This window comes from Mesoplodon densirostris, chromosome 5 (assembly GCF_025265405.1).
Source record: "Mesoplodon densirostris isolate mMesDen1 chromosome 5, mMesDen1 primary haplotype, whole genome shotgun sequence".
Taxonomy (NCBI): domain Eukaryota; kingdom Metazoa; phylum Chordata; class Mammalia; order Artiodactyla; family Ziphiidae; genus Mesoplodon; species Mesoplodon densirostris.
This window is the reverse complement of record NC_082665.1, coordinates 152,400,298-152,424,843: the sequence shown is the minus strand read 5'-3', so window position 1 is coordinate 152,424,843 and position 24,546 is coordinate 152,400,298. Positions and strand designations below refer to the sequence as shown.

The 24,546-nt window shown below is 54.5% G+C and overlaps 1 protein-coding gene across 1 annotated transcript in view; it reads right to left on the bottom strand.

Moving 5' to 3' along the window:
* Window positions 1–24,546, bottom strand: part of SLCO2A1 (solute carrier organic anion transporter family member 2A1) — a 76,311-nt gene that overhangs the window by 9,133 nt on the left and 42,632 nt on the right. The window contains exons 4-10 of the mRNA XM_060100254.1: window positions 8,741–8,968; window positions 7,862–7,960; window positions 5,818–5,954; window positions 3,936–4,014; window positions 3,307–3,471; window positions 2,087–2,276; window positions 332–497 (exon numbers count right to left, since the gene is read on the bottom strand). Of these exons, the coding sequence (XP_059956237.1) occupies window positions 332–497; window positions 2,087–2,276; window positions 3,307–3,471; window positions 3,936–4,014; window positions 5,818–5,954; window positions 7,862–7,960; window positions 8,741–8,968 (1,064 nt within the window). The remainder of the gene's footprint in view (window positions 1–331; window positions 498–2,086; window positions 2,277–3,306; window positions 3,472–3,935; window positions 4,015–5,817; window positions 5,955–7,861; window positions 7,961–8,740; window positions 8,969–24,546) is intronic.

The window sequence follows — 24,546 nt, the reverse complement described above, 5'->3', positions numbered from 1 at the left end:
GCAACACTGCCAGGACGCACACAGGCCCATTAGGATCCTTCAGGGTGAGACTGGCAGGCCTCAGCTGAAGGAATGCTCTGGCTTGTTTCTGCTCTGAGCATTGTTAGGCCTCAGGAATGTGAATTTGTTGGACATCGGCCAATCTTTAATTGACTTTAGGCTGTAGACATCTGGTCATGACCCTAGGGAAGAGGAGGTGGAGAGAGGGTGGGTGTGGCCCAGAGGCCAGGATGCTGGGAATGAGTGGGGTGGAGCCCTGCCCATCCCGAGTGGAGGAGCAGGCTGCAGGGGCACACACTGGGCAGTGGCCCGGGGCCCCTCCGGCCCTTACCGGTTGCTTGGAGACTATAGAGCTGACGTTGATTTCACTGCAACCAGCATGGCAAGGGGAGAGGTACTCAACCCCATCGTCTCCACAGACCGGGTGGAAGACGGAATCTGGGCACGAGCAGTCCCTGCGGCAGGCGGGAGGCTGTGGATGTATAGAACTTGATGTGCTGCCAGCAAAACAGGAAATGGGAATCAAACAAAGCAAGACCAAAGGAAAACCTCTCCATTCCAGCCCAGTGTGAGTTCCCCGCCTGGTTAGTGTGCCTGTGTGTCTCTGTTTGTCTTGGGCCAGCGCCACCCAGGGATCTGAATTATGTCTATTGGAGCCAACAGTGAATGTGGTCGGTGCTCACGGCACCTTTACTTCTTCTGCTAGTAGGAGCCCAAACTACTAGTCGTTAGAAATGCTTGGCTGGCAAATCCCCCACTTCAGAAGGGGTCGAGACAGCCAACCAGTCAGGACTCTGATGAGAGAGATGGCAGATGCTATGGGAAAGTCACAGGCAATAATTTCCCTTCCCTTCTCTTTCATCTGAGTTCGGGCTGAGGCCCCTTGAGGCAATCCAGGGTCTAGATGGCTCCCGTCTCTGGGTCTCTGTAGCCATCACCCAGGTCACTCCATTCCCCTGAGCTTCAACCAAGGGATTTCAATGGCTGATCTCACCAATCTTACCATATCTGATATTCCTGATCTTCTTAGGGTAGGGTTGGGATTGGGGCTGATAAACCACAGTTCAGAGCTTTGCTAAAATAATTATACTAATCCTAGTTAATGGGCATCTCTCATGCTCCAGGCACTGTGCCCGAGGGCTTTTCATGCGTGCCATTGCAGTATTAGTGGTGCTCCTTTTGTGGATGAGGAACCTGAAGATTAGATAAGTTAAGTAACTTTCCCCAACCAGGAAAGAACAGCGCCAGAACTAGGACCTGGTCTGCTGACAAAGCCCCGTGCTAAACTCCCAGTGGAAGCCTTCTTGGTCTCTCTCAATCCACAGCCAGAAGACCAGTACAAACCAGGGGGTGGGGGGTCCCAACCTGAGTGACTCTCCCTTCCCTCGTACCCACCAGAGACAGGAGAGTTTCTTTCAAAGAGAAAGAGAAAACACCGAGGCTGAAAAGCATGGCATCTCCAAGTATTGCAGCCTCACTGGGCAAAATCTTAAAGAAGAGCCGTTGAAAGGTGGCTCCCAGGAAAAAAGTAACGGCTCCTTGCTCAGCACACTCCCTCATGGGCCTCAAAGCCCTTCCTGAACATGAAGCCAGACTTAGAACTTAAAACCATGTTGCTTTATGCAAACCGACAGGTATACTTTACCTGCCCTCTTCCTCACCTGCCCTAATGTTTCAAGTTTGTCATCACCTTCCTTGTTCTTTCCCAGATCTTTGCAGGTCTCCGTCTCTCATCTTTCTCTGGCAGCTCAATAAGACTCTGTAATTTTAGCCAGTACAGAGTGGATGCTAAAGGTAGCTATTTCCTGGTTCCTCAGCTCACAGCACTACAGATTCATCCTGAAACCAAACTAATTAGCTTTTGGTGCTTCTTAAAAAACAGAACCCTAACCCTGATTGCTGGTGACCCACTAGGACCCTCTGATTTCTCCTCATAATTGAGCACACTATTCAAGATCTGATTTTCTCAGTTGCCACATAAGAGATTAGACCAACAAGGGAAGAGGAGGGAGGACAGTTGAAGAAGCAGAAAGGAAGACGTGTGGCAGCCACAGACAGGCTCTGGCCCCAGGCTCATTCCCACTACCTGCGGGGGTTGACCTCTGCCACGACTGGGGTGGAGCAGCCCATGAAGAAAAGAGGGGCACAGAGGATCATGGAGATGGTGATGACGGTGGCAGCCACGCGGGGAATGGTTTGCAGAGAGAAAACAAAACGCTTCATGAGGATTCCTCCAAACAGCATCCCCAAGGCCGCAGCAGGGAGGTTCACAGCACCTACAGACGGAGAGAAGCCGGTCTGGGTGCACAGGCCTCACCGTGTGTGTGGGCCGCACACTGAGCTGGACCACAGAGAAGGGGGCATGGCTTCCTGAAGCGACATTCAATATGAGTAATTGCAATAGTAATAAATGACATTAATTGAGCATTTACTGCAGAGATATCTTGACGCGGCAGACTGCCCTGCCTGTGCCAAGGATAAAGAAAGAAGTGGGGCCCTTGCAGCCAGAGGGATGTGGTTGAATGTGCACTTATTAAGCACCTTTCATTACCTGGCCCGTCCTTGAACTATGATCACATGGGGTTACAAGGTACTGGTGGCGCCCCCTGCCTGATGTGCTAGTCAGAGGCCAAAGGCTAGAGGCGTGAAGTCACAGCCAAGAGCCACACAGGAGGTCAGGGGTCACGCCCTGACCACCTTGCCACTTCCACATGGTCAAGCTCACCTGTGAATGGGGCCCCATAATTCCCTTGGGTACTTGGTGGAACCACATCAGTGCTTCTCACCCTCAGCTGCAAAAAACACCGACGCTGGATGCTGGACATTCTGCTTTCATTGATCGAGGGTGGGGCCTGGGCGTCCGTATGTCTTAAAGCTCTGCAGGGGAGCCTAAAGTGCAGTGGGGATGGAGAATCACTGGGCCCCACACTCCTTATCCAGGTGAATGTCTTCAAGTCATTGGAGAAGAAGGAAAAAACCCAGAGGCATCTTGCCCAGCCCCCAGTTCAATCCTCTCTCTTTCCTTTGTCGCCCCCGATGAGGTCAGGGCCTTTGGGAGGCAGTCAGGCTTTCAGCCCCTCTGACGGGGAGGAAGTCATCCCCCAGCCTCCACCCACTCCTGTCTGGAACGATAGGGGCCTAAGAAATCTGCCAAGAACGGTCTAGAGTGCCAACCTGGAAGAACGTCCTTAAAATTCTTTCTCTCGGGCAAGAACCCTCTGGCTCCTGCCTGTGTCCGGTCTGGGGGCTCCCGGCCCTGGGTGGGTGGCGGGAGGGCCCAGCTGCGGCGGCACCCGGGAGACTCACCGATGAGGAAGTTGGCATAGGCCGCGGAGGCGCCGTACTGCTTCTCCAGGAACTTGTTGAGGAAGGTGGAGAGGCCGGCAATGACGGAGGAGAAGGTGCACTGGGCCAGGACCACCAGCATGAATAGCGGGTTCATCAGGAGCCTCAGGAAGATGCGGGGGAACCCTGCCAACAGGCTGCCGTCAGGGCCGGGCCTCGGGCAGTGGCCGCAGGGTCCGCGACACCGGCCAGTGCCCTTCCTCCCCGCCAGGCAGAATCCAGGCCCTGAGCTGTTCAGTGGCCTGTTGGGGGCCCACAGCCCCTCGGACTCCACTCAACGTGCTCATGGGCTGAATGAAAGGACAGCCCTGGGAGAACTCAGGCGGAGGGTGACTGTACGTGACGGCTGCATCCATGGGAAGGGAGGGGAGAGGAGAACGTGGGCCAGGCGGTGTGGGTGGGGCTACCTCTGCTGAGTTTGGGTCTCCTGCTATCTGCACAGCAGCAGTCACCGGGGCCCCTGGCAGAGCCAATTTTAGACCACCTGCTTTTAGTGCCCCTCACCACACCTGACACCACATGGGCTGGGCTACCCCGGACCGCCCCCACCCCCAGCCGGCCCTCCCAGGGCTGCCGGGTCCCTCAGTTACGTTTAATGAAATCCACCAGGGAGCTTCTTGACTTGGCCTCTTCCATCTTCCTGGCCTCGTCCGCTGTGGTGGGAGTCCTCTGAAGGCAGCAAAGGGGGTGAGGGTGAGTGACCCAGGCTCCCTGCAGCCACCTTCCCTGGGCCCTTGATCCTTCTGGTCTTAGTGGCTCAGGGCTAGGCAGTGGTCAGCCCCCCGGGTGTGTGTGGGAGGGCTTCCAAAGCCATCACCACCTGCGTGTCGGTGAGCCCGGTGCTTGGCCACTGACCAGAACGCATCCATGCCAGGGCCTCCCAAGATATTATTTCATATCTAACTGTTGGCTGATGCCAAAAGGCATCTGAGTGGATCTCACCCCTCGTCTGTCTGTCATGGCTACGCTTCTTCCCTGTCCTCGGATTCCAGGGGCTGTGGGCTCCTGGGACGCTCTGGTCTAGAATGACCTCTGCTTTCCAGCTCTCTCTTTCAATCTCCTCTATGGAGTCCCTTCTTTCTTCGGGGCCCAAAGTTGGGTCCTGCTCAAGGCTCTGACCTGGCTCTCAGCCTGCACTTTCTGTGCAGACCTCCCCAGTGAACTCGCCTTCCGCTTCCGAACTTGTTAGCTGCAGCCTGAGGCCCCCAGCTCTGAACCACCACACAGACGCAAGGCCCCTGAGCTCTGACACCATTAGGATCCCCCAGGGGACTCATCAGCAGGCCTAGGAGCTCCCATTCATTTAGTGCTTTCTCCATGGTGGGCAGCACACCCAGTGCTCTGCATGCAACGTCCTGTTCCTCACCACCTCCTCCCAAGATAGGCGCTCTATCTCCAGTATGTTAAAGCAGAGGAGACTTAGGGACGAGGAAACTTGCTCAGGATCCCTCAGCTAGTTGACAAGTAGCAGAGCTGGATTCAGGTTTGCCTCCCCGCAAAACCACCCCGATGTGCTGCCAACCTCTGACATTCTTCCTCGAGCCAAGCGGAGGCCCCTCCAGCCTCGCCCTCCTCCGAGCTGGGCCTGGACCGCACACACCTCATCGCCAGGCGTCCAGCCCTGCCTCTGGCTCTGAACCTCGGCACACAGTTCTGCTCCTCTCAGCTCACGGCTGAGTCCTTCTCGGCACCCCCTCCGAGGACCTCTCCCCCCGCCCCTGCCTCATCTGTCCGCAGCCGTGGCCTCGGTCCTCAGCTGCGTCCCCATCTCCACACTGGCCTCGTCAGATCTCCAGCCTTCATTCCTCCCAACTCTCCAGCCTCAACCTTGACCCGGCTGCCATGTTGTCACCTGAGTGGGCACCAGTCCCTCAGAATGTCATGGGATTAGAACAAGTTGTAGATCCTTCAGTCTAAGGTCAAGGCCCCCACCCAGACGTCTCCCCCCTGTTTTCCATTCTCATCCTTCCCTGATGTCTTTCCCCAACAGATAGGACTGGACGATGCAGGGCAGGGCAGTCGGCTCCAAGTACGCTCCACTCACAGCCCACCCTCACGCCCTGCCGCACTAGGAATCCCCCTGTTACGCAGTCCTTTAGGATTAGTCATGACCGGCCGTATCACATGCAAAAGTCAACGGCTCCAGGTCACATATTCGGCTTTTAATGGCTCTTAATTCTTTATCCCACTTTAGATGAACTCAGTGTTTCCCCAAACTAGTTCCCTGGAGGCCTCTTAATCTCTGAGATGCTAACACGGTAAGGGAACACTGATGAGATACCATCTTTTGGAAATTCACAAGCACTCTCACCTCTCAAAGTCTCTCAGAAGTCCTGTATTATGAAAGTTGTTTAGATTTCACCCAGAATTTGCTTAACCTGCTGCAACTTCTCAGCTCTGTTTACTTTCTACCTCCACCTACTTTTAGGAAACTCTTATAATAGGTAGAATTGTGGGTTCTCAGAAGCTTACCTCCATTCCTCTGGGCATTGCTCGAGGAAAGAAAAAAAAGGGGAAAGAGGTAACAACCAGGCAGGCTGAGGAAATGAGCAGGCCCAGCCACCAGGCTCCTATCCATCGGGGGTCTCCGGGGCTCAAGTTAACTGCAGCTGAAGAGAAAACAAAGGACACAAGTGTTTGTTGGATGAATGCATGATCTCACCTTACTGATCGGGGGAACTTCCTTCCCATGATGGAGAAGAGGTAAGCTGTAAGCTAGCATCTTCGTCCAGATGGCGTTCTCTCTCCAGGCCACTCTGGTCTTCTCAGAGAACGGAGGCCACTGCGAGGATCAGTGAGGTGAACTTTGGCCTGCAAGTGCCATTTCCTTGGTCAGTTTTCAAACCCACGCGTGTGTTCGTGGTTTCCAAACCTGCACTCTTCATCACTGGATGTTACCGCCTCCCAACGGGATTGATCCCTAAGAAAGGAGGCCTCATCATCCTTAGAGGCTCAAAAAAACAACCACCAACAGAGTAGGCTACCAGGCCTCTGAAGGAGACGCTTTCTTCTTTGTAGTCTCCCATCCACGTCTAAGGGTCTGCCACTGTGTTTCTCTTTGTAAAGAAACTACATGGGCATGGAGGGAGGGAGAAGACAGCGGAACAGCCCTCAGCCCAGCACTGTCCCGGGCACTGTCCCTGGTGGCCTGGGAGCTCAGTTGCTGGTCTCTTTGGGCCACGAAGAGCCAGGACCCAACTCAGGAAGTGCCAGTGAAGGGTAAAGATGGCTTGACCCTGAGCAGACAGCTCCGCTGGCTTTGCCCTTTCACTTGAAGTACAGGTGGATGACCCTGAGCAGACGACCTTGTGGTCAGACAGCCCCAGGGCCAGGAGTCTATGGGCTGTGGCGGCGTGACTGGGTTAAGGCCTGCCCATGTTCTTTGTGAGACAGGCAGGCTCGGATCTGGGTGCTGGGCACTGGGGGGTGGGGGGGGTGTTATTCCTGAAGGCCTGGCTTGGACCTGCCTTCCAGCCACACCTGGCCTGTGGGAACTTACATATCACCCACACACGCCCCACACATTGCCCCCCTTGGCTCTGTCTGGATGGTTTCCTCCACTGGGAAGGCCTCTCCCATCACCACCTGTGTAATTCCACCCACATGGGATGCAGACCTCACCTCCCTGGGAGGCCCCTCCCTCATCACCTCATGCAGGAGCACTTTTTCTGCCTTGGAACTGTCAAAGCACTTTGTCTGTCCCTCTGTGCCAGCCTTCCCTGCCTTGTGGGAGGCTGGGGTGTGTAAGGCAACCTCACAATAGCCATATGCCCTTGTAGGGTCCATCCCGGGGTCGGTTCCCTGAACGGTTAACTCAGTACGTGTGCTGCTGTCTATGGATTGCACTTTCTCATCCTAAGACACGCACTGGCTTCATCCCGATCACTTTTTAAAGAGCTCACTCCTGTCAACCTCAATATATATCAGGCATGTTCTAAACACTGCAACATCTCTATTTCACTCTCATTAGCCCTTTTTTAAAGATGAGGAAACTGAGGCACAGAAAGGATGAAGATACTTGCCCAAGAGCACTCAGCCAGGAGAGGAGGCGGAACCAGGATTAGACACAGGTTCTCTACTACCTGTACCCACGTGGTTAATCACGATGTTACACCCCTCTGGAAGGGAGTCATAATCCATGTGTGTATTCTATGTAGTGCTTCTTCTTTTCCCCAAAAGAGCTCTTATCAATATTTTTTTAAGCAATCAAAACCATCCTAGAATCAAAGACTCACAGAGCTCTTTTCAATACCACCACCAAGACAGGCAGCTGTGGTAGCAACACCTGAGGCCCTGCCTTAGGTCTCAAGGTTTCCCGCTGCAGAAAGTGTGTTTTCTTCAGTAGCGCATCCCCCTTGCCCACCCCCATCCCGGGCCTTGGAGAGAGGAGGCCCACGCTGTCCGCTGACTACAGGAGGGAGGAGGGAGTGGGTGGCGAGGGGGCCGTGAGCATTTAAAGTTCAAGCTTCATCCTTGTCCTGACTGGCTGGGGGTTGTGGTCCCGGCACACACTCACCTGTGTCCACTCTGCCGTAGTCCACAAAGATCTGCAGCATGACCGAGCCCAGCAGGTACCCGAAAGCCGGTCCGAATACAGAGATGGCAAATAAGATGGCTGGAAAGGGGAGGAGGAAAGGAGACTGAGAGGGTGGCAGCCCTGGGCTCTTTCTCTTGCTGAGGGGTTCCTGAGACATCACCCCATCTGTCCCCTGGCCCTGACAGGTCCACACCTGTGGCATTCACTATAGGCACGGCTGGAGCCACTCAAGATCCTGAGATGTGTGGAACCAAAGCTGTTTCTCCTCCAGCCAGATGCCAGAGAGATCCACTTGCCGGGAGAGAAGTGGCCTCCTCGGCATTTACAGATGCTGGCCCAGGTGCACGTTGGTGGGCAAATCTCCTTGCAGGTGCGATGTGGCAGTGGCAGCCCTGGGGGAGCTTGTGGGCCACAGAGCCTGTGGGTGTGGCCTGTCTGGTCCGGGCCGTGGGCCCTGAGGATGCTCAGTGTGGCTTGTGCTAAGGGAAGGAGTTGGTCCGTCACATAGTCATGTGCTATCTGCTTTGCATATGCTTCTTTGAGGCCAAACTTCTCCCTAGGTGGATGGCCCAGAGAACATGTGTGCCCAGCCCGTGCCCAGACGTGACAGACACAGTCGCTACTGCTGGTCGAGGAGCTGCCCGGTGCCTGCCCTGGGACCCAGGGCTCACGTGCGTCAGCTCGGGCACTCCCGCGTCCCCAGCGCACGGGGCCTGTGGGCCCCACCCTGCTGGTGAGGGGCTGGGGCCTGGGCTGGGCCTCAAGCCAGGTGTGTTAGATCGCCAGACCCCTGCACGCATTGGCTGGGCCACGCCAGGACCCGCCCCCATCCCACAGCCCTCCTCAAGCCCGACTCACAGATGTACAGGGGCGAGTTGTTGGGCTCCGAGAAGTCGTCCACGTAGGAGATCCCGAACGGCTGGATGGGCACCGTGCCGATGCCTGCCAGCAGCTGGGCCACCACCATCAGACCCCACACGCTGCTGGTCTCCTTCCGGGAGTCCTGGGCGCTGCTGTGGCACTTGCTGGGGGGCAGGCCCTGCCAGTGTTTCTGACAGAGCTCAGTCTGCAGGTGGCTGCTGTTCCCTGCAACGAGACAGCGGGCGCCGGTCACCCCCCCCCTGGAGTCCTGGCCGCGTCAGCTGGCCTCCAGACCCGGACTTTCTCCCAGGCCTTCTGGGAGCGGCTCTAGAAACAAACGTGAGAGGAAGGGGGAGGGTGGTCTCCCTGCCCTGAGGCGGTGCAGCCCTTGTCGGGTGTGAGAGCCATCCTCGTCTCCTGGGGACCCATTCCTTCTCCTCTCTGGGTACAGGTGGGGGGCTGGGTATGGAGGAATCAGTACCTTCCTCCCTGGGGAAGAGGGAGCCAAGATCAACACCCAGGCGTGTCGGCCTTCAGTGCTCCTGTGCACAGCCTCAGGCTCGGGCCCCCAAGCTGTGGTTCACTTCAGCAGGACAGAGGTCATTCTGTCCCACAGAAGATGGTGTCACCCCCAGCCTGGGATGCTCGCCAGGGGTCATGACTCCCAGAGCACTCACTCCTGGATGACCCCGGCGTTGGGTCACGCTAGAGAGCCCTGTTGTCAAAGGCGTTGAACGTGCTTACCCAACCTGGCAGCTCCCAAGGATCAAGCACCTGGGAAGCTGAAGGGACTGTGAGACTCTCTGGTTTAAACCCTCCTGTTACAGATGGGGGGCGAGGCTGCACCTCCTGTGAGGGCCCCAGAGGCCGCAGTGCGGCCTGTGGGCACCAGTGCCTATGGCTTGGGGACCTGGCCAGGCTGGACTGCCCCTCCCACGCCGCCGTTTCCAATCTGGCCCACACGAAGCAAAGAGCACTGTCAGCTCTCCGAGGGCTTGAGGGCTCCCGAGGGCTCCTTCCATGAGATACCTTCTTTTCCAGCCTTGTAGAAGCCAATGGAAACCGCTCACGTCACGGATCCTGCTCCTTGGGGCTCCGTTTCACTCTCATTTGTGGTCCTCCCAGAGGCGGCAGAGCTCTGAGCTGGGTGGGCCTCAGGGTCCCACAGAGAGGACAGATGAGGGCCGTGGACGGGATCTGTCCATCACAGTGGACTCTGCCCAGTGCTGCTGAGCTCAGGGCTACCCTGGACGGTGGGGCTGGGGAGGGGTCTGCCCTCCTCTTCGTCCCCTCACCTCCCGCAGACACACATGCTTGTCCAGCCTGGCCCCAGCATCTCCTGTCCTCTATACTGGTGCCTGTGTAGGACATGTTTAAAAACCACTGGCCTAGGGGGCTCCCCCATCGATCAGGGGGGCCCTTGGCAAAGGGGGCCAAGACGCCTGCCTGGTCAAGGTCATCCAGACCTGACACCAGCCGTGTGAAGGGGAGCTATGTGCACCCAGGCCAGCGGCCAGCCCCAGGGGAGCTGTGTGCACCCAGGCCGACGGCCAAGCCCCAGACGTTCGGGAGCGTTCCTCTGTACCTCCCCCCTCCCACTCCACACCCGCTGTCCCACCTTTCAATTCCGTGTTTGGATAGAGAGTGGTCTAACCACATGGGTAAATAGGAGGCGCCTCTTAGAATTAGAGTGGGGAGGTAGCCTTACTGACATGCAAAGACAGCTGTAACATCTTGTAGAGTCAAAAAATAACTAGTAGGGCTTCCCTGGTGGCGCAGTGGTTGAGAGTCCGCCTGCCGATGCAGGGGACACGGGTTCGTGCCCCGGTCTGGGAAGATCCCACATGCCGCGGAGCGGCTGGGCCCGTGAGCCATGGCCGCTGAGCCTGTGCGTCCGGAGACTGTGCTCCGCCACGGGAGAGGCCACAACAGTGAGAGGCCCGCGTACCGCAAAAAAAAAAAAAAAGCAAAACAAAACAAAAGTAGTAGTTTGGAGAAGAATATGATCCCTAGTTTATAAAATGTATGCGGCCTGGGTTTCCCTGGTGGCGCAGTGGTTGAGAGTCCGCCTGCCGATGCAGGGGACACGGGTTCGTGCCTCGGTCCAGGAAGATCCCACATGTCACGGAGCGGCTGGGCCCGTGAGCCATGGCCGCTGAGCCTGCGCGTCCGGAGCCTGTGCTCCGCCACGGGAGAGGCCACAACAGTGAGAGGCCCGCGTACCGCAAAAAAAAAAAAAAAAAAAAAAAATGTATGCGGCCTAATGGAATATGCAGAGAAAAACTCTGGGAGACCATGGTTCTCTCAGGGTGATGGGATTGTGGTGATCTTTGTGTGTGTGTGTGCTTGCCTCAGTGTACTTTCTAATTTTTCTATAATGAACACAAGATACTTTTGAAATAAAGCAACAGTGAAAGGTTTTAAATTAAAAATATTTTTTTCATAAAAATATATAGCCAAAATGTAACAATGTCTCTCCCACTTCTTATTTCTTTGTTCCACAGCCATTGCCCTAGGCCTGCACAGGGCAGGCCCATCACACTAGGGCTGAGTTTCTCTGCCCACCCCACCTTCCCTGACGCCTCTCCTGGCTTGTGTATTGGGCCTTTCTCTGACTTACATGCTTTACTGTAGAGATCCAAGTTCCAGCGCCAGAATTTTTAAGCTTCTATTTACTGCACAGGCAGACACTGCCAAGGCTGTGACGTACATTTTGTCCTACTCACAGGGGTTATTGGCCCACATAAGTGGCTGCTCTGGGGCAGAGCTGGTATTGGAACCCATGTGTGCCTGACTCCAAGTCCTTAATGAAATCAAGTCTGAAATGGCAGCTTTGAAAAGACACAGCACACAGTTTGCAGGGATGCAGGAGCCAGGCCTGGGGAGATTCCTCTGCCCATCCCTAGTTACATTCAAACACAGGAGCCCTCTGACCTCTGTAAGTGGCTGGGAACTTCCTCCCAGGTAGAGGTATCCTGGAAAGGGGCTGGCTGCTGGGAGCTTTGCTGAAATCCGAGACAAAGAGACGAAACAAACACATGGTATAAAGAGTCGAGAAACTGGCTTTGGTGAAATAAGCCAGACACAGAAAGACAAATACTGTATGATCTCACTTATATGTGGAATCTAAAACAGTCAAACACAAAGAAGCAGAGAGTAGAATGGTGATCGCCAGGGGCTTGGGGGAGGGGGAAATGGGGAGGTGATGGTCAAGGGTATCAGGTTTCAGTTATGTCAGATAAGTTCTGGAGATCTACTAGACAGCATAGCGCCTATAGATAACAATACTACACTGTATGCTCAAGAGTTACTAAGAGGGTAGAACGTAAGTGTTCTTAACACACACACACACGCAATCATAAAGGGGCAGGAGGAAACTCTGGAGCGTGATGGATATGTCTGTGGCTTGGATGGTGGTGACAGTTTCATGTGTATATTCATCCTCAAATTCATTAAGTTTTGTACATTACTATGTACAGCTTTTTACATGTCAATCATATCTCAAGAAAGGCTTTTTTTTTTTTTTTTTTTTGCGGTACGCGGGCCTCTCACTGTTGTGGCCTCTCCCGCTGCGGAGCACAGGCTCCGGACGCACAGGCTCAGTGGCCATGGCTCACGGGCCCAGCCGCTCCGCGGCATATGGGATCCTCCCGGACCGGGGCACGAACCCGTGTCCCCTGCATCGGCAGGCGGACTCTCAACCACTTGCGCCACCAGGGAGGCCCTAAAGGCATTTTTTTAAAGAAAGAAAAATTGGTTTTAGCCCTAGGTAGCTGTATGATCTTGAGCAAGTTTCTGAGCCTCAGTTTCCCTTTAGGCAGAGACCATAACGTGGCTGGATAGGGAGAGTCCCTATGGGTCATTAAAGGGCTAGAAGGCTATGGTTCCAGAAAGAGGAGCAGGCATGAAAAGCTGGACCCACTGGCCAGTCAGCATGGCTGATGGCTGTGCCTGCCCCTTTGTAGGAAGGCTGGTGTGCCTCAGTGATGCTGCAAGGGCCTGATTCTCAGGATCGTCACTTTAGTCTGGAAGCACAAAGCTGTGAAATGTTCCTGCTGAGAAAGAGCCACTCCTCACCACACTCAGGAACCCTCCCACCAACACTGCCCCGTGTCCAACACTCAGAGACGGGGCTGTGGTGCTGGCAGACTCATGCCCATCCCCAGGGGGAGGCCCACGTGGCTGTGGGCTGGCAAGGCCCATAGATGTTGGAGCGGCTGGGCTGGGAGCCTGGGACCTGGGTTCTAGTCCTGGATCTGACTCCTCACGTCAGTGACCTTGACTTTGAGAGACCTCAGAGGATTCTGGGGAAGGGGCCATGCACTGCAGAGGGCGGGCGGTAGCCGGAGGGCCAGGCTCACAGCTCACTCCGTGCCCTCAGTACGGCAGCCACACGGACACCCCAGCGGGTGAGCGTTTACACGCTGTGGGCTGTGCTAGTCTTTAGAAAAAGACCCCACTACCCTTCTCAAGTCCATATGGGCAGGTTCAGGAATGAGGGTGGAGCCGGCTGCCTGGCCCTGGCCACCCTCTGACCCGTGCTACCAACTGGCCAGGTGCAGCTGTGCGGTCACTCAAACGGTTGGCCGCACGCCCTGCTCACCTCCCTCTGCCAACTTTGACTGAGGGGACACACATCTAAAGGGCTTGTAAATGAAAAAGCTGCTCAAATGGGCAAGTCCTCAAACGGGCATTTCTTTTCAGAAGATTCAGACAAATTTCGAGTAGATTTTGCTGGCGGACATGAGCAAAGTCTGGAGGTCCCTAACACCGTGGGCCACTGCCACTTGCGAATGTGTCTGGCTGACCTGCCTGCCTCTGTCTAGGAGTGACAGCAACTCCCTGTCACATGTTGTCTTGTCGGCTCTGGGGTGGCAGGGTCGGGTCTCCCTTAAGTGCAAGGGTGGAGCAAAGATCACCCACAGGCAAACAACCACACTGGGAAAGAGGTGCGAAGAATTGGCCCTGCTCCCAGGGCAGCCACTGAAGGACCACACCCAGGCCCGTCAGCTCCCATGGACAATGCCTGCCTCACAGGGAAAAGCTGGGATGCTAAGACCTGAAAAGACCCCTGGACACACCTTCCAAAGCCTTCTGTCTGCTGTGCTACACACATCATCAAAGAAGCAACCGCAACGTTGCCAAAATATCGGTCAAATCAAAACCACAGTGAGATACCATTTCATACCCTTCAAAAAACAGAAAACAAGTGTTGGATAAGAGGTAGAGAAATTAGAACCCTTGTGCATTGCTGGTAAGAATGTAAAATAGTGCAGCCACTGTGGAAAACAGTATGGAAGCTCTTCCCAAAAAGTTAAACATAGAACTACCATATTATCCAGCAGGTACACTCCTGGGTATTTACCCAAAAGAATTCAAAGCCGGGACTTGAACAGATATTTGTACACTGGTGTTCATAGCCAGATTATTCACAATAGCCAAAAGGTGGAAACAACCCAAATGTCCATCAGATGAATGGATAAACATAATGTGATATACACATGCAATGGAATATTATTGCACCTTAAAAAGGAAGGCTTAATACACATGCTACATACAAAATGAATGAACCTTGAACTTGCTAACTGAAACAAGTCAGACACAAAAGTACAACCATTGCACGATTCCATTTATATGAGGAACCTGGAATAGAAAAATTCATAGAGACAGAAAGCAGAATGGTGGTTGCCAGGCAGGGGCTGGGGGAAGGGGGAAGAGGGAGTTCATGTTTAAGGGGCCCAGTTTCCACTGGGAAAGATGAAAAAGCTCTAGAGACGGATGGTGACAATGGCTGTACAACAGTGTGAAAGTACTTAATGCCCAGAACTGGACATGTTTAAATGGCAAATTTTATGTTATATATATTTTACCACAATAAAAACTACAGCCTGGTATCCACAGCGTACCAGAGAGCACGTGGGGAGGCACCAAACCAAGCGCTGCTGGGGAGAGGGTTTGGGAAGGATGCCCAGAGACAATAGCCTCTGAGCTGAGAAGAATCAGCAAGAGACAGAAGAGCCGTGGTGAGGAGGGGAGAGCTCAGAGGTTCGGGGGGTCAGTATGCAAACACCACCAGGGTGAGGCCCAGCTGCTCCTGGAGGGCTGCTGCGTCCCGCGAAGGGGCCTGGATTACATCCTAAGGAGAACCCAGAGGGTGACGATCAGGAGGCGGGCAGTACAACTAACATCCTGGAGGGATTAACCAGTTTTCAAGGCCCGTGTGTAAAGGGCGGAACTGACCCAGCCAAGAGCTACTTCGGTGGTAAAATAGGTGAGACTGTGTGTTGCATGAGAGGCAGGCAGGGAGTGCTGGTCCACTCCACGGCTGCGAGCACAGGGATGCTCAGCCCACAGCGGGTGTGTCAGATACACAAGGCCAGGCTGCTGTAGGGAAGCAGAAGCCTCAGAAACAAAGGGCCAGAGAATAAGTATTTCTTTTCAGAGTTCTAGTTCTTGTTGTTGCTGATTCTTATTATTTTACTAAAGTCACATTTACTAGAACATTGTTGCTGGCAAAATTATTTTTCGTGTGCCTTTCAGCGGTCATCAAAGATTGTAAAAATGTTGACGGGCTTATTAAGTCTTTACATGGCATGTTGCACGGTGCCCCAATGCCACAAAAATCCTCATGAAATTTCACCTAATGAAGTGTCCAGGAGGCAAAATTCTCTGGGGATCTTTTAACTGTTATCCTTAACTTGTAGAATGTCAGATTACATGTCAGAAACTAACTGCCTTTATTAAAAATGTGTATTTGGGGACTTCCCTGGTGGCGCAGTGTTTAATGCTGGGGACACGGGTTCGAGCCCTGGTCCGGGAAGATCCCACATGCTGCAGAGCAACTAAGCCCATGTGCCAAAACTGCTGAGCCTGCGCTCTGGAGCCCACGAGCCACAACTACTAAGCCCACGTGCCACAGCTACTGAGCCTGTGCTCTAGAGCCTGCGAGCCACAACTACCGAGCCCACGTGCCACAACTACTGAGCCTGTGCTCTAGAGCCCGCAAGCCACAACTACTGAGCCCGCGTGCCACAACTGCTGAAGCCTGCACGCCTAGAGCCCTTGCTCCCCAACAAGAGAAGCCACCGTAGTGAGAAGCCCGTGCGCCACAACGAAGACTAGCTCCCCACTCGCCACAACTAGAGAAAGCCCACGTGCAGCAACGAAGACCCAACGCGGCCAAAAATAAATTAATTAAAATAAATAAAATTTTTTAAATGTGTACTTTAAAAGATAATCAATTGGCCCCAAATTAAATCCAAGTCTACTGAGATCCTCTTGGGCTATTCTACATTCCAAATTGATTCAAGATCTCTCAACAAACTCTCTTTTCCTTATGCCTGCCCTAAATGGGGCCAAATCCACCCCAGACCAAGCTGTGACACAGGCGAAAGGGAACGATCAGTTCCTCCACCTGGGAAGCAGCAGCTCGCTCTGCGTCCTGGAGGCGGGGTGTGGCGGTGGGGAGGACCCGCTGCTCCCTGACGTGTTGTGTTGTGGTGAAGGTGTTTGACAGAGACAAGGTCTGAGCTTTCCAGGAACTGACACCTGGGCCTCCCTGCGGGGATGGCCCTGCCCAGCTCACTCTGGTGAGGACAGAGTCTTCTAGAGTTTAGAACTTTAGGCTCTTCTCTTAAAAAGAAGAAGACAGGGCTTCCCTGGTGGCGCAGTGGTTGAGAGTCTGCCTGCCGATGCAGGGGACCTGGGTTCGTGCCCTGGTCCGGGAAGATCCCACATGCTGCGGAGCGGCTGGGCCCGTGAGCCATGGCCGCTGAGCCTGCGCGTCCGGAGCCTGTGCTCCGCAACGGGAGAGGCCACAGCAGTGAGAGGCCCGCGTACCGCAAAAAAAAAGACAGTGATGGAGTGAAAAGACCTGTATCAGGACCCATTGGCAGAACTGTGGGGCTCAGCTTTCTGCAGCCCACCCCACCCCTCTCCTCCCTGGAGACGTGAAGAAGACGGAGCACCCTCTCCCCGGTCCTCAGCCGTTCCAGCAACGGCCCCGCACCCAGTCCTCTCCTTGGACTTCGAGAAGCTCACCGCCCTCCTCCTCCCACCTGCCCACCATCAGACCCTGTGATATGGTCAGAGAAACGCCTGCTTCTTCCAGCCACCACAGACTCGGGGGCCACCCGCCTCCGCCTTGAGGGGCCTGGGTAAGGGAGGGAGGGGGTATGTTCGAACGGGCTGTCAGTCTGTTTCTCATCTTCCCTGAGGCCCACTTCTGGAAGGCTCAAGTTTATGAGAGCACATTCTTCTTCCCACAAGACACCAGAGGTCTAGCCGTGCCAGTTTTCACAGGGCTAACTAGAAACAATTGGGGACCTCTCCCCTCCTCCAGCACCCCCCCCACCAGCCCAGATGCACGCCAGTCAACCCTCTGACTCATCCCACAATTTACATACGCAGAATTTCAGCTCTAATTTCTGAACCCCTCTGTGGGCTTGGGACGTGGGGACGCGGTGGCAGGAAGGGTTACCTCCCTGGACTGGGACCCGCGGGGATGGTGGAGCTGGGCAGACTAGGGCCTGGCCTCCCCACTGTGCAAGGGCGCACGTTCCAGGTGCGGCCGGGCTGAGGCCAGTGGGCTGTCAAGGGTCTCATAAGAGGTCTCTGGGGCTTCCCTGGTGGCGCAGTGGTTGAGAGTCCGCCTGCCGATGCAGGGGACACGGGTTCGTGCCCCGGTCCGGAAGGATCCCACATGCCGCGGAGCGGCTGGGCCCGTGAGCCATGGCCGCTAAGCCTGCACGTCCGGAGCCTGTGCTCCGCAACGGGAGAGGCTACAACAGTGAGAGGCCCGCGTACCGGAAAACAAACAAACAAACAAACAAAAACAAAAACAAAAGAAGAGTTCTCTGCACAAAGATCCAGCGCTGGGGCCAAGAGAGGACCCTAGAAGGGTTGAGCAACATAGGAAGGCTGTGGCGAGTGAGTAATCCTTCTCGTCTGGTAGAGGAAAGAGAGAACTGTGCCAGGAAACAAGAGGGCAGCACCTTGAGAGCCACCCATGACCTCCCTGCTCGGAAGAGGGCACCGTTTGCGGGTGAGTAGGGCCAAATGAGGAGGAGGTTAGCAAGACCCAAACCTCAGAAGCAGCCCATAAGAGAACAATAGAGAAAGGCAGCGGTATTTCCGGAGAGTTTTCTGGAAGCGTGGCCAAAATGCCAAGCCTCGAGCTATCAGCAAACTCCTGGAACCTCGTTCAGAATGTTCCACCCTGAAAGACCTATTTCCTCATCCTCCTAAATTCGGCCACTCAACAGTTCTTCCCGAAACTCTGGCCACGCCCACCGGCAGGCCTGGAACAGGCTGTCCCGAATTTACTCATCATTGAGAGCTCAAAGTCATTTATAAAGTGACTTGTTTGCATATCAGAAGTGATTGGGTCCCCATGGAGTTCACAAAGCCTTGTCAGTCCATCATGCCCCTGTGATAACATGTGTTCTCTTCCAACTAGACTAAGCCTCCACTTAGACAATGATTTCTGTGGGCACGTGCATTCTGACTTTTATCGTGGGAAACTAGGAGAACCTATTCTTCTGCACTAGCTGGGGGTTGACAGCTGGTGGGGCAGTGCAAGGAATTCATATTTGGAAGTCAGACAGACCGGGTTCAAATCTTGGTTCTGCGCCTCATTGGTCAGGGAACTCTCAGGATCTTAGTCTCTTCATTTCCAAAACAGATACGGATAATCATACCTACCTTGTAACATTCTTATTCAGATGAAAATGAATAACAATGTCATAACCTGCGATATAGTGATCACACAGTAAGATCCACATTCATCCAAATAGGCCAGAAATGGAGAAATTTAAACAGATGAAGGAGATGGCAGAACCCTGGAGACAGGCGTTAGGGCCCAGGTTTCTAAGGACTTGGGGACGGATCCAGAAACTTAGAGACAAGTAAGGTCAGCGCTGGTCACTAGCAACGGATGGATGTAATAGAGGGGTTGAGGGCAAGTGGGTTGCTTGCAAGGACTCACATCCATGCAGGAAAAGAGTGAGCTTAGGTGAGTGGAAGAAGAGGGTTCCCCTGGTCTGCTCTCAAGACTGAGTTTCCGAGACTGAGACTGAGGCTGGACGCCCCTTCCGCACCGCCACCCTGGCACCAGAGGGGCCGTGGGGAAATGCCTACTTGTATTGAGGAGGCCATGTGACCAGCGAGCTGGGCATGAGAGGGCAGGTCCACTGTGCGCTGTGTGACAGGCTGGGCACCACCCTACCCCCCGCCCCGCACATGCGCCCGCCCCTGAGGAACCGCCACCAGGCCTCGGAAAGAGGCCTCACCCAGCTCAGCTCATCATCAACACTGTTTCTTAGTGGATAGGAGGGAAGCAAGACACACCCGAGGCAACAGGATGGCCGCTCAGAGCCATTTAATTTTAGTGTTCAAACAGAATGTGTGCTTAATTTGCACCCCCCAGTTGGGAGTGAAGCAGAACTTATTGTTCACAGATTTATTAACAGGCTGATGAGGAGCAATTTGAAGGGGGAAAAAAAAAAGGGATAAGCTGAGCCAACATGAGTTCATCAAGAGCCAGTCATGCCAAACCAAGCTCATTTCCTTTGTTAATGGGGCTCCCAGACTGGCAGGAAGCCATAACACGGTGTTACTTGAGTGGAGGAAGCCTTTGGACAAAGCCTGTCATGATATCCTGACAGATATCCAGACCAGAGGCGGACACGTGGCTGAGTCCTCGAGGGAGAACTGCTCAAGGCGTGCCCAGTGCAGGCGCAGATGGGCCAGTGTGACCTGGGACACACCACGCAGCACCACTGTCCCGGACCTGGGGACAGCTGAGAACAGCTGACAGATTTGTGAAGGACATGAAAGGTGTGAAGCCACTGGCAATGGCAAATAAGAGTCCAAAGGCTGAACATTCAAAATGAGATCCCAGGCTACAGGGAGGGTCTCCAGCCAAAGGGACTGAATCTTCCGGAGTCAGCTGCGGCTGCTGTACCAAAGAATCATAGCCTGGGAGGCTTACACACAGAGGAAGTCCAAAATCGGGGTGCCAGCCTGGTGGGGTTCTGGTGAGAGCCAGACTGCTGACTTCCCGCTGCACCCTCACGGGGCTGAAAAAGAGCCAGACAGCTCTCTGACCTCTTCTACGAGGGCACGAATCCCACCACGGGGCTCCACTTCCATGACCTCCCCGCCTCCAAATACCTGATTTCTCTTTGCTGTTTCCCTCTTTAGATCTCTGAGCCTCACATCCCCTGACGGTGGCCAATCCAAGCTCTGAATCCTCAAAAGCCCTTTTGTTCCTGAGAGAAAGAAACTGCTTCTGCTGGTTTCCTGCCTCGTGGTGTGGGTCGCTCGCTGCCCGAATGTGCCTGCTGGTTCCCTAGGCAAGCCTTTGGGCCACAGGAGGTGTCTGGGCACAGTAGCCTCGAGTGTGGTCAGAACAGCAGAAGCTGCTCCCTGTGTCCTCTGGGGGTCCTTGGGGGCCCAAGGCCTCAGGCAGGAGGCATCAATGGTTTCTTCAAACCACAGTGCCCCAGGGGACAGGGGCTGGCACCCTGCTTCTGTGGGGCTATCCCCGAGTCCCTGACAGTTTTCCTGGGGCAACCATAGCCACTGGAATAGTAACCAGCCTTCCTTTTCCACCCTGGCTGCTGACTCTCCCCAGGAGACCCTCCCCGCTGCCTTGGGTGGGCCCAAGACACACAGTCCACCAGGGGTCCCCGGGACGCCACTCTCCCCAGAGCAGCAGGACGCAGCCCCCAGCCTCACCCCTGAGCAAGTGAGGAACAAGCCTCCAGGGGAGGGGGAGGTCTCTCCTGGGGCCAGGGCTGGAGACCCAGAACAAGGGATCCCGCTTCCAGGCCAGCCAGGGTGGGTCGTGACTCTCCCACAAAACACACGTTAAGAGAGCCTGACAGAGGCAAAGGCTCTCAGGTCAGCCGCTGGGGCCGTGCCTTGGAGACGCCTGTTCTCCGCGGCCCCAGCTCCTTCCCCGGCCTCCCCTGACACGCAACACGGCAGCCTGGTGTCCTCTGTCATTTCTCCGCACGCGTTTCTCTTCTTTCCTATACTGTGCGTTGAAAACGTGTTCCACGTCAGGTCTCGTTAGCTTAGCTGTGCTCATCCGTTCAGGGCGGTTTCCCTCTCAGTTGACTTGATAACACCCGTGTGTTTTGTGACTCGCCCCCCACTGCTGCTTCCCCCCCTTTTCAGGTTAACCAGACCCAGCTGGCCGGGCTGTGCACCTCCCGCCCCACCGTGCACCCACCCTCCGCCCCCAGCACGCACGCTCCCCGCGCCTCCCTAGGCACCTCCACCCGAACAGCGGCCCTGCTGCCGGCCTCGTCCGTCCCCGCCTCCACCTCCACACCCACGCAGACCCCACACCTTCCACCCGCCCTCCACTGCCGGCCACCTGCTCACAGAGGAACGCCTCCCTCGCACGCACTCACGCTTACCCCGCAGACACACTCCCCTCCCCCACGGTTCCGAGCGGGTGCTCCCCCCGAACTGCCCTGAGCTCAGGGGCCCTGAGCGGCTCCCCGCTGCGTGGCACTGGGGTTCTGCTCCAGGCCGGCGTGTCCTCCGCCGAGGAAGGGGCGCGGTCACTCAGGAGCCCGAGGCTCCCGTCCCCAGGCCTGCCCACCACCCTCCTGCCCAGGGACGCCTCTGATGAACGAGCGGGCGTGGGGCACTGGCAGCTTCATGAGCGGAGGACTAGAAAGCCACTCTCCCCTTTCTTTTTCGGCTGCTCCAAAAATACAACAGACTCCCCCCACCCCCGCTCCTCCCACAGGAAGCCCCTCCTGTGTGCATCCATTGTCTGGGTGGGGCTGACTTCCCTCTAGACTTGGCTCAGGACCTCTCACAGGTTACACCTACTCCTACCAGACACTTGTTTCCAAAGACCCTTCTCTTGTCTCCCGGGAGAACTGGTCTCGCGTTGGCCTGTTTCCCACCTATCCAAACCTCTCTGAGCCTTCCAGAAGTGGTCTTAGAGGCTTTGGCTTGGTGGCTAGGCTTTTCTCTAAAGGCGCCAGGCGTATTTCCGGACCCCACTGACATTTAGAAAATCTAAACATTCATAAATGTCTGCATGGCCTTTTTAAAATTAGCCATGAGTTGTTAAAGGTCTCTGTGATTCCCACAATATTCAGCTCCTCTTTCATTTTCTTCCCTGAAATACAGAGTTACTTTTCATTTCCCATGTTCATTTCTGGAGTAGCTTTGCTCCAAGGGGAAAGAGTCAGCAGTCAGCACATGATAATAGGTCTGCGGGTCATTGCTCATGAGGAAGAGATTTCCAATACCACATCAAGGGCAGGCCAAGAGAAATGTGCTGAACAGCTAACACGGGCGAAGCACTTTACCTATACTATGTAGTTTTCATTTTGCCCTCAGAACACACTGAAAGTGGAGGTATTATTGTTCCCATTTTACAGATGAAGAAACTGAGGTTCAGAAAGATGAACAGCAGCTTGCCTAAGCAGACTTAGCACCTAAATGGCTGAGCTGGGATTTGAATGTCTATGCTCTCTCTACCCAGCATACCAGGCGGCTCCAACTTAAGGGTCTGGGACTAGAGCAGCGCAGCAGCCTAAGCTTCAACCAAGAGAAATCCTGTGCCTCACGTGTAAAGACGCAGCAAGGACTATACCAAGGGAGGGGCCCTGCTCCGGCTAGGGCACAGGACAGCTGTACGGTCAGGACCAGGGAGAAGCTGCCTTCAAATGCCCGCAGGACGCCCAGCGCATTGGCTGTGAGCTGTCAGACTCTCCAGAGGAAGCAGGCGCTTCCTCATGTGGGACGCTAGTTACCCAGCATATTACATGTACTGTTCCCAGCACCGCTTGTTATAAAAGCCGGCGCTTAAAGGTTACTGCATGTGCCAGCCCCTTGGCTAAATCCAGAGCATGCATCCTTCGGCCCTCGCAGCCCTGCGAGGGAGGGTCCATTTTATACAGGTAGGGACTGAGACTCAGCTGCGGAGGAAGTGGCCCAAGGCCGTGCTGTTAGGGGGTTTCAAAGCCCAGCTTCAGACCCCGGACCGTCCAGATTCATGACATGATTCAGGGTGGCACGTTTAATGAAATTTGTGTGTGCCTGATGGCCCTGCATAATTTAAAACTGAAGTTCCCATAGGAATACATTTGAAGTAAGAGTCGTATTTCAAACTTTTCCCACGAAGTGAGATTTTATGAATATTTTTGTTTGCACATATTAGCATAGCACATGCCCCCGCTGTACTGGCACCCACAGCTCCAGCTAGATCCCAAGGATGTGGCTCCTGGGCCAAAGTCCTCCTTATCCCAACCCCCTGGCACTGGGAAGATGCCCTGAAGGTAGCCCAGCCCTGAGCACTTGCAGCTGCTGCTCTGATCCCAGCCAGCGTAAAGGAGACTGTGTCCTATTGCTGCAAACAGAATTTACACAAACAAAAAAACAACGAAGCTCACGCTCCTGGACAGCGATTCCTCCCTGCAGGCTGGCAGGCGAGCTGTGGTCCCTCTCACAGTCCCATTCTTTCCTCTCTCAGTGGAGGTGGGCTAAGAGCACTGAGGCAGAGAGTTTGCCTCAGAGCAGGGAGGATGGTGGTGGAAAGGACCCCAGACGCCCGCCCACCCCTAACAAGGAGCAGAGTGACTGCTTTCAGAGGCCCGCAGGTCTCCAGCCACCCTCTGTCGTGGCTGCTCTGTGTGATGCAAATGCCCTTGGTATTCAGCCCAGGCTGGGGGAGCCAGCCTCCAGGCTAAGCAGGCCATGGTGTGTGGCGCCTAGCAGGATGCCCTCCCCGAAGCCTGGCCCCAGCACCCCAGGTTCCCTTGCTGATTTCATCAGCCCAATCTTCATGCTGACCGGGAGGGACAGGGACCATGTGTCTGAAGCAGGCTTGGCACATGGCTCTCTGAGGTGGCCAGCAACTCCTGACTCTCCTTCAGAGCTGGCCTCAGACCCCTTGTCTAGACAGAGGGGGAGAAAGAGCTTAGACCCCTAAGCTTGGGTCTGTCTTCCTCCTGGGCCTATTTGAAGCAAGACTCAGGCTTAAATAGTCCAAATAGATCCAAAGGCCACAGTGAATTTATGGTAATCACCAGTGATCAGTTCACTGGTGATTACCAGGGAGGTGGGGAAAAGATTCCCAACCCAACAAACATTTCATCATTACACATCGCTGTTCCTGCTCCATTCTTTTTCCATTCCAGCTACCCACCTCCCCACGGTAGGTCTCACAGCCTATAAAGCATTCCCGTTTGGCATTCTAAGCGACTCCCCTCTTGGACCCGCTCTGCATATATGACTAAAAACAAGCCTGGTATTTAAGCAAACAGGGATCAGTTATCCCCTCAGTGCAGCCCTGGGTGGCCCGTCTATCCTCAGACATCTTCAGCTCCAATACAGCAGACCGAGAATAAACGTTTAGGGACTGGGCCTCTCACTTGCTGCTCCTCACAAAACCACTGCCCACATACCATATCCCTTAAAACAAGTGCAAATTGATCCCACGCCAATACATTATCATAAAATTAGCTCCAAAGCAGTGATGTTCCCAGGGTGCCAAGTAAATGCAAATACAAAACCACCCTTGGGGCTATTTCCTACCCAGACTACACAAAATTTCCACAGGGGGGAAAAAAAATCTCACTGCCAATGACTGCACCATCAAATATTATATTAAAGAACATAAAGGAAACACTCCACCATAAACAAGAGCAAGCAGACACAATGTGGGAGGATTAGCAATCTCAAAATTTGCGCTAATAAAACAATCTAAAAAGGACTATAAAATAAATACATTTAAAATAGTTGAAGGGCTTCCCTGGTGGCGCAGTGGT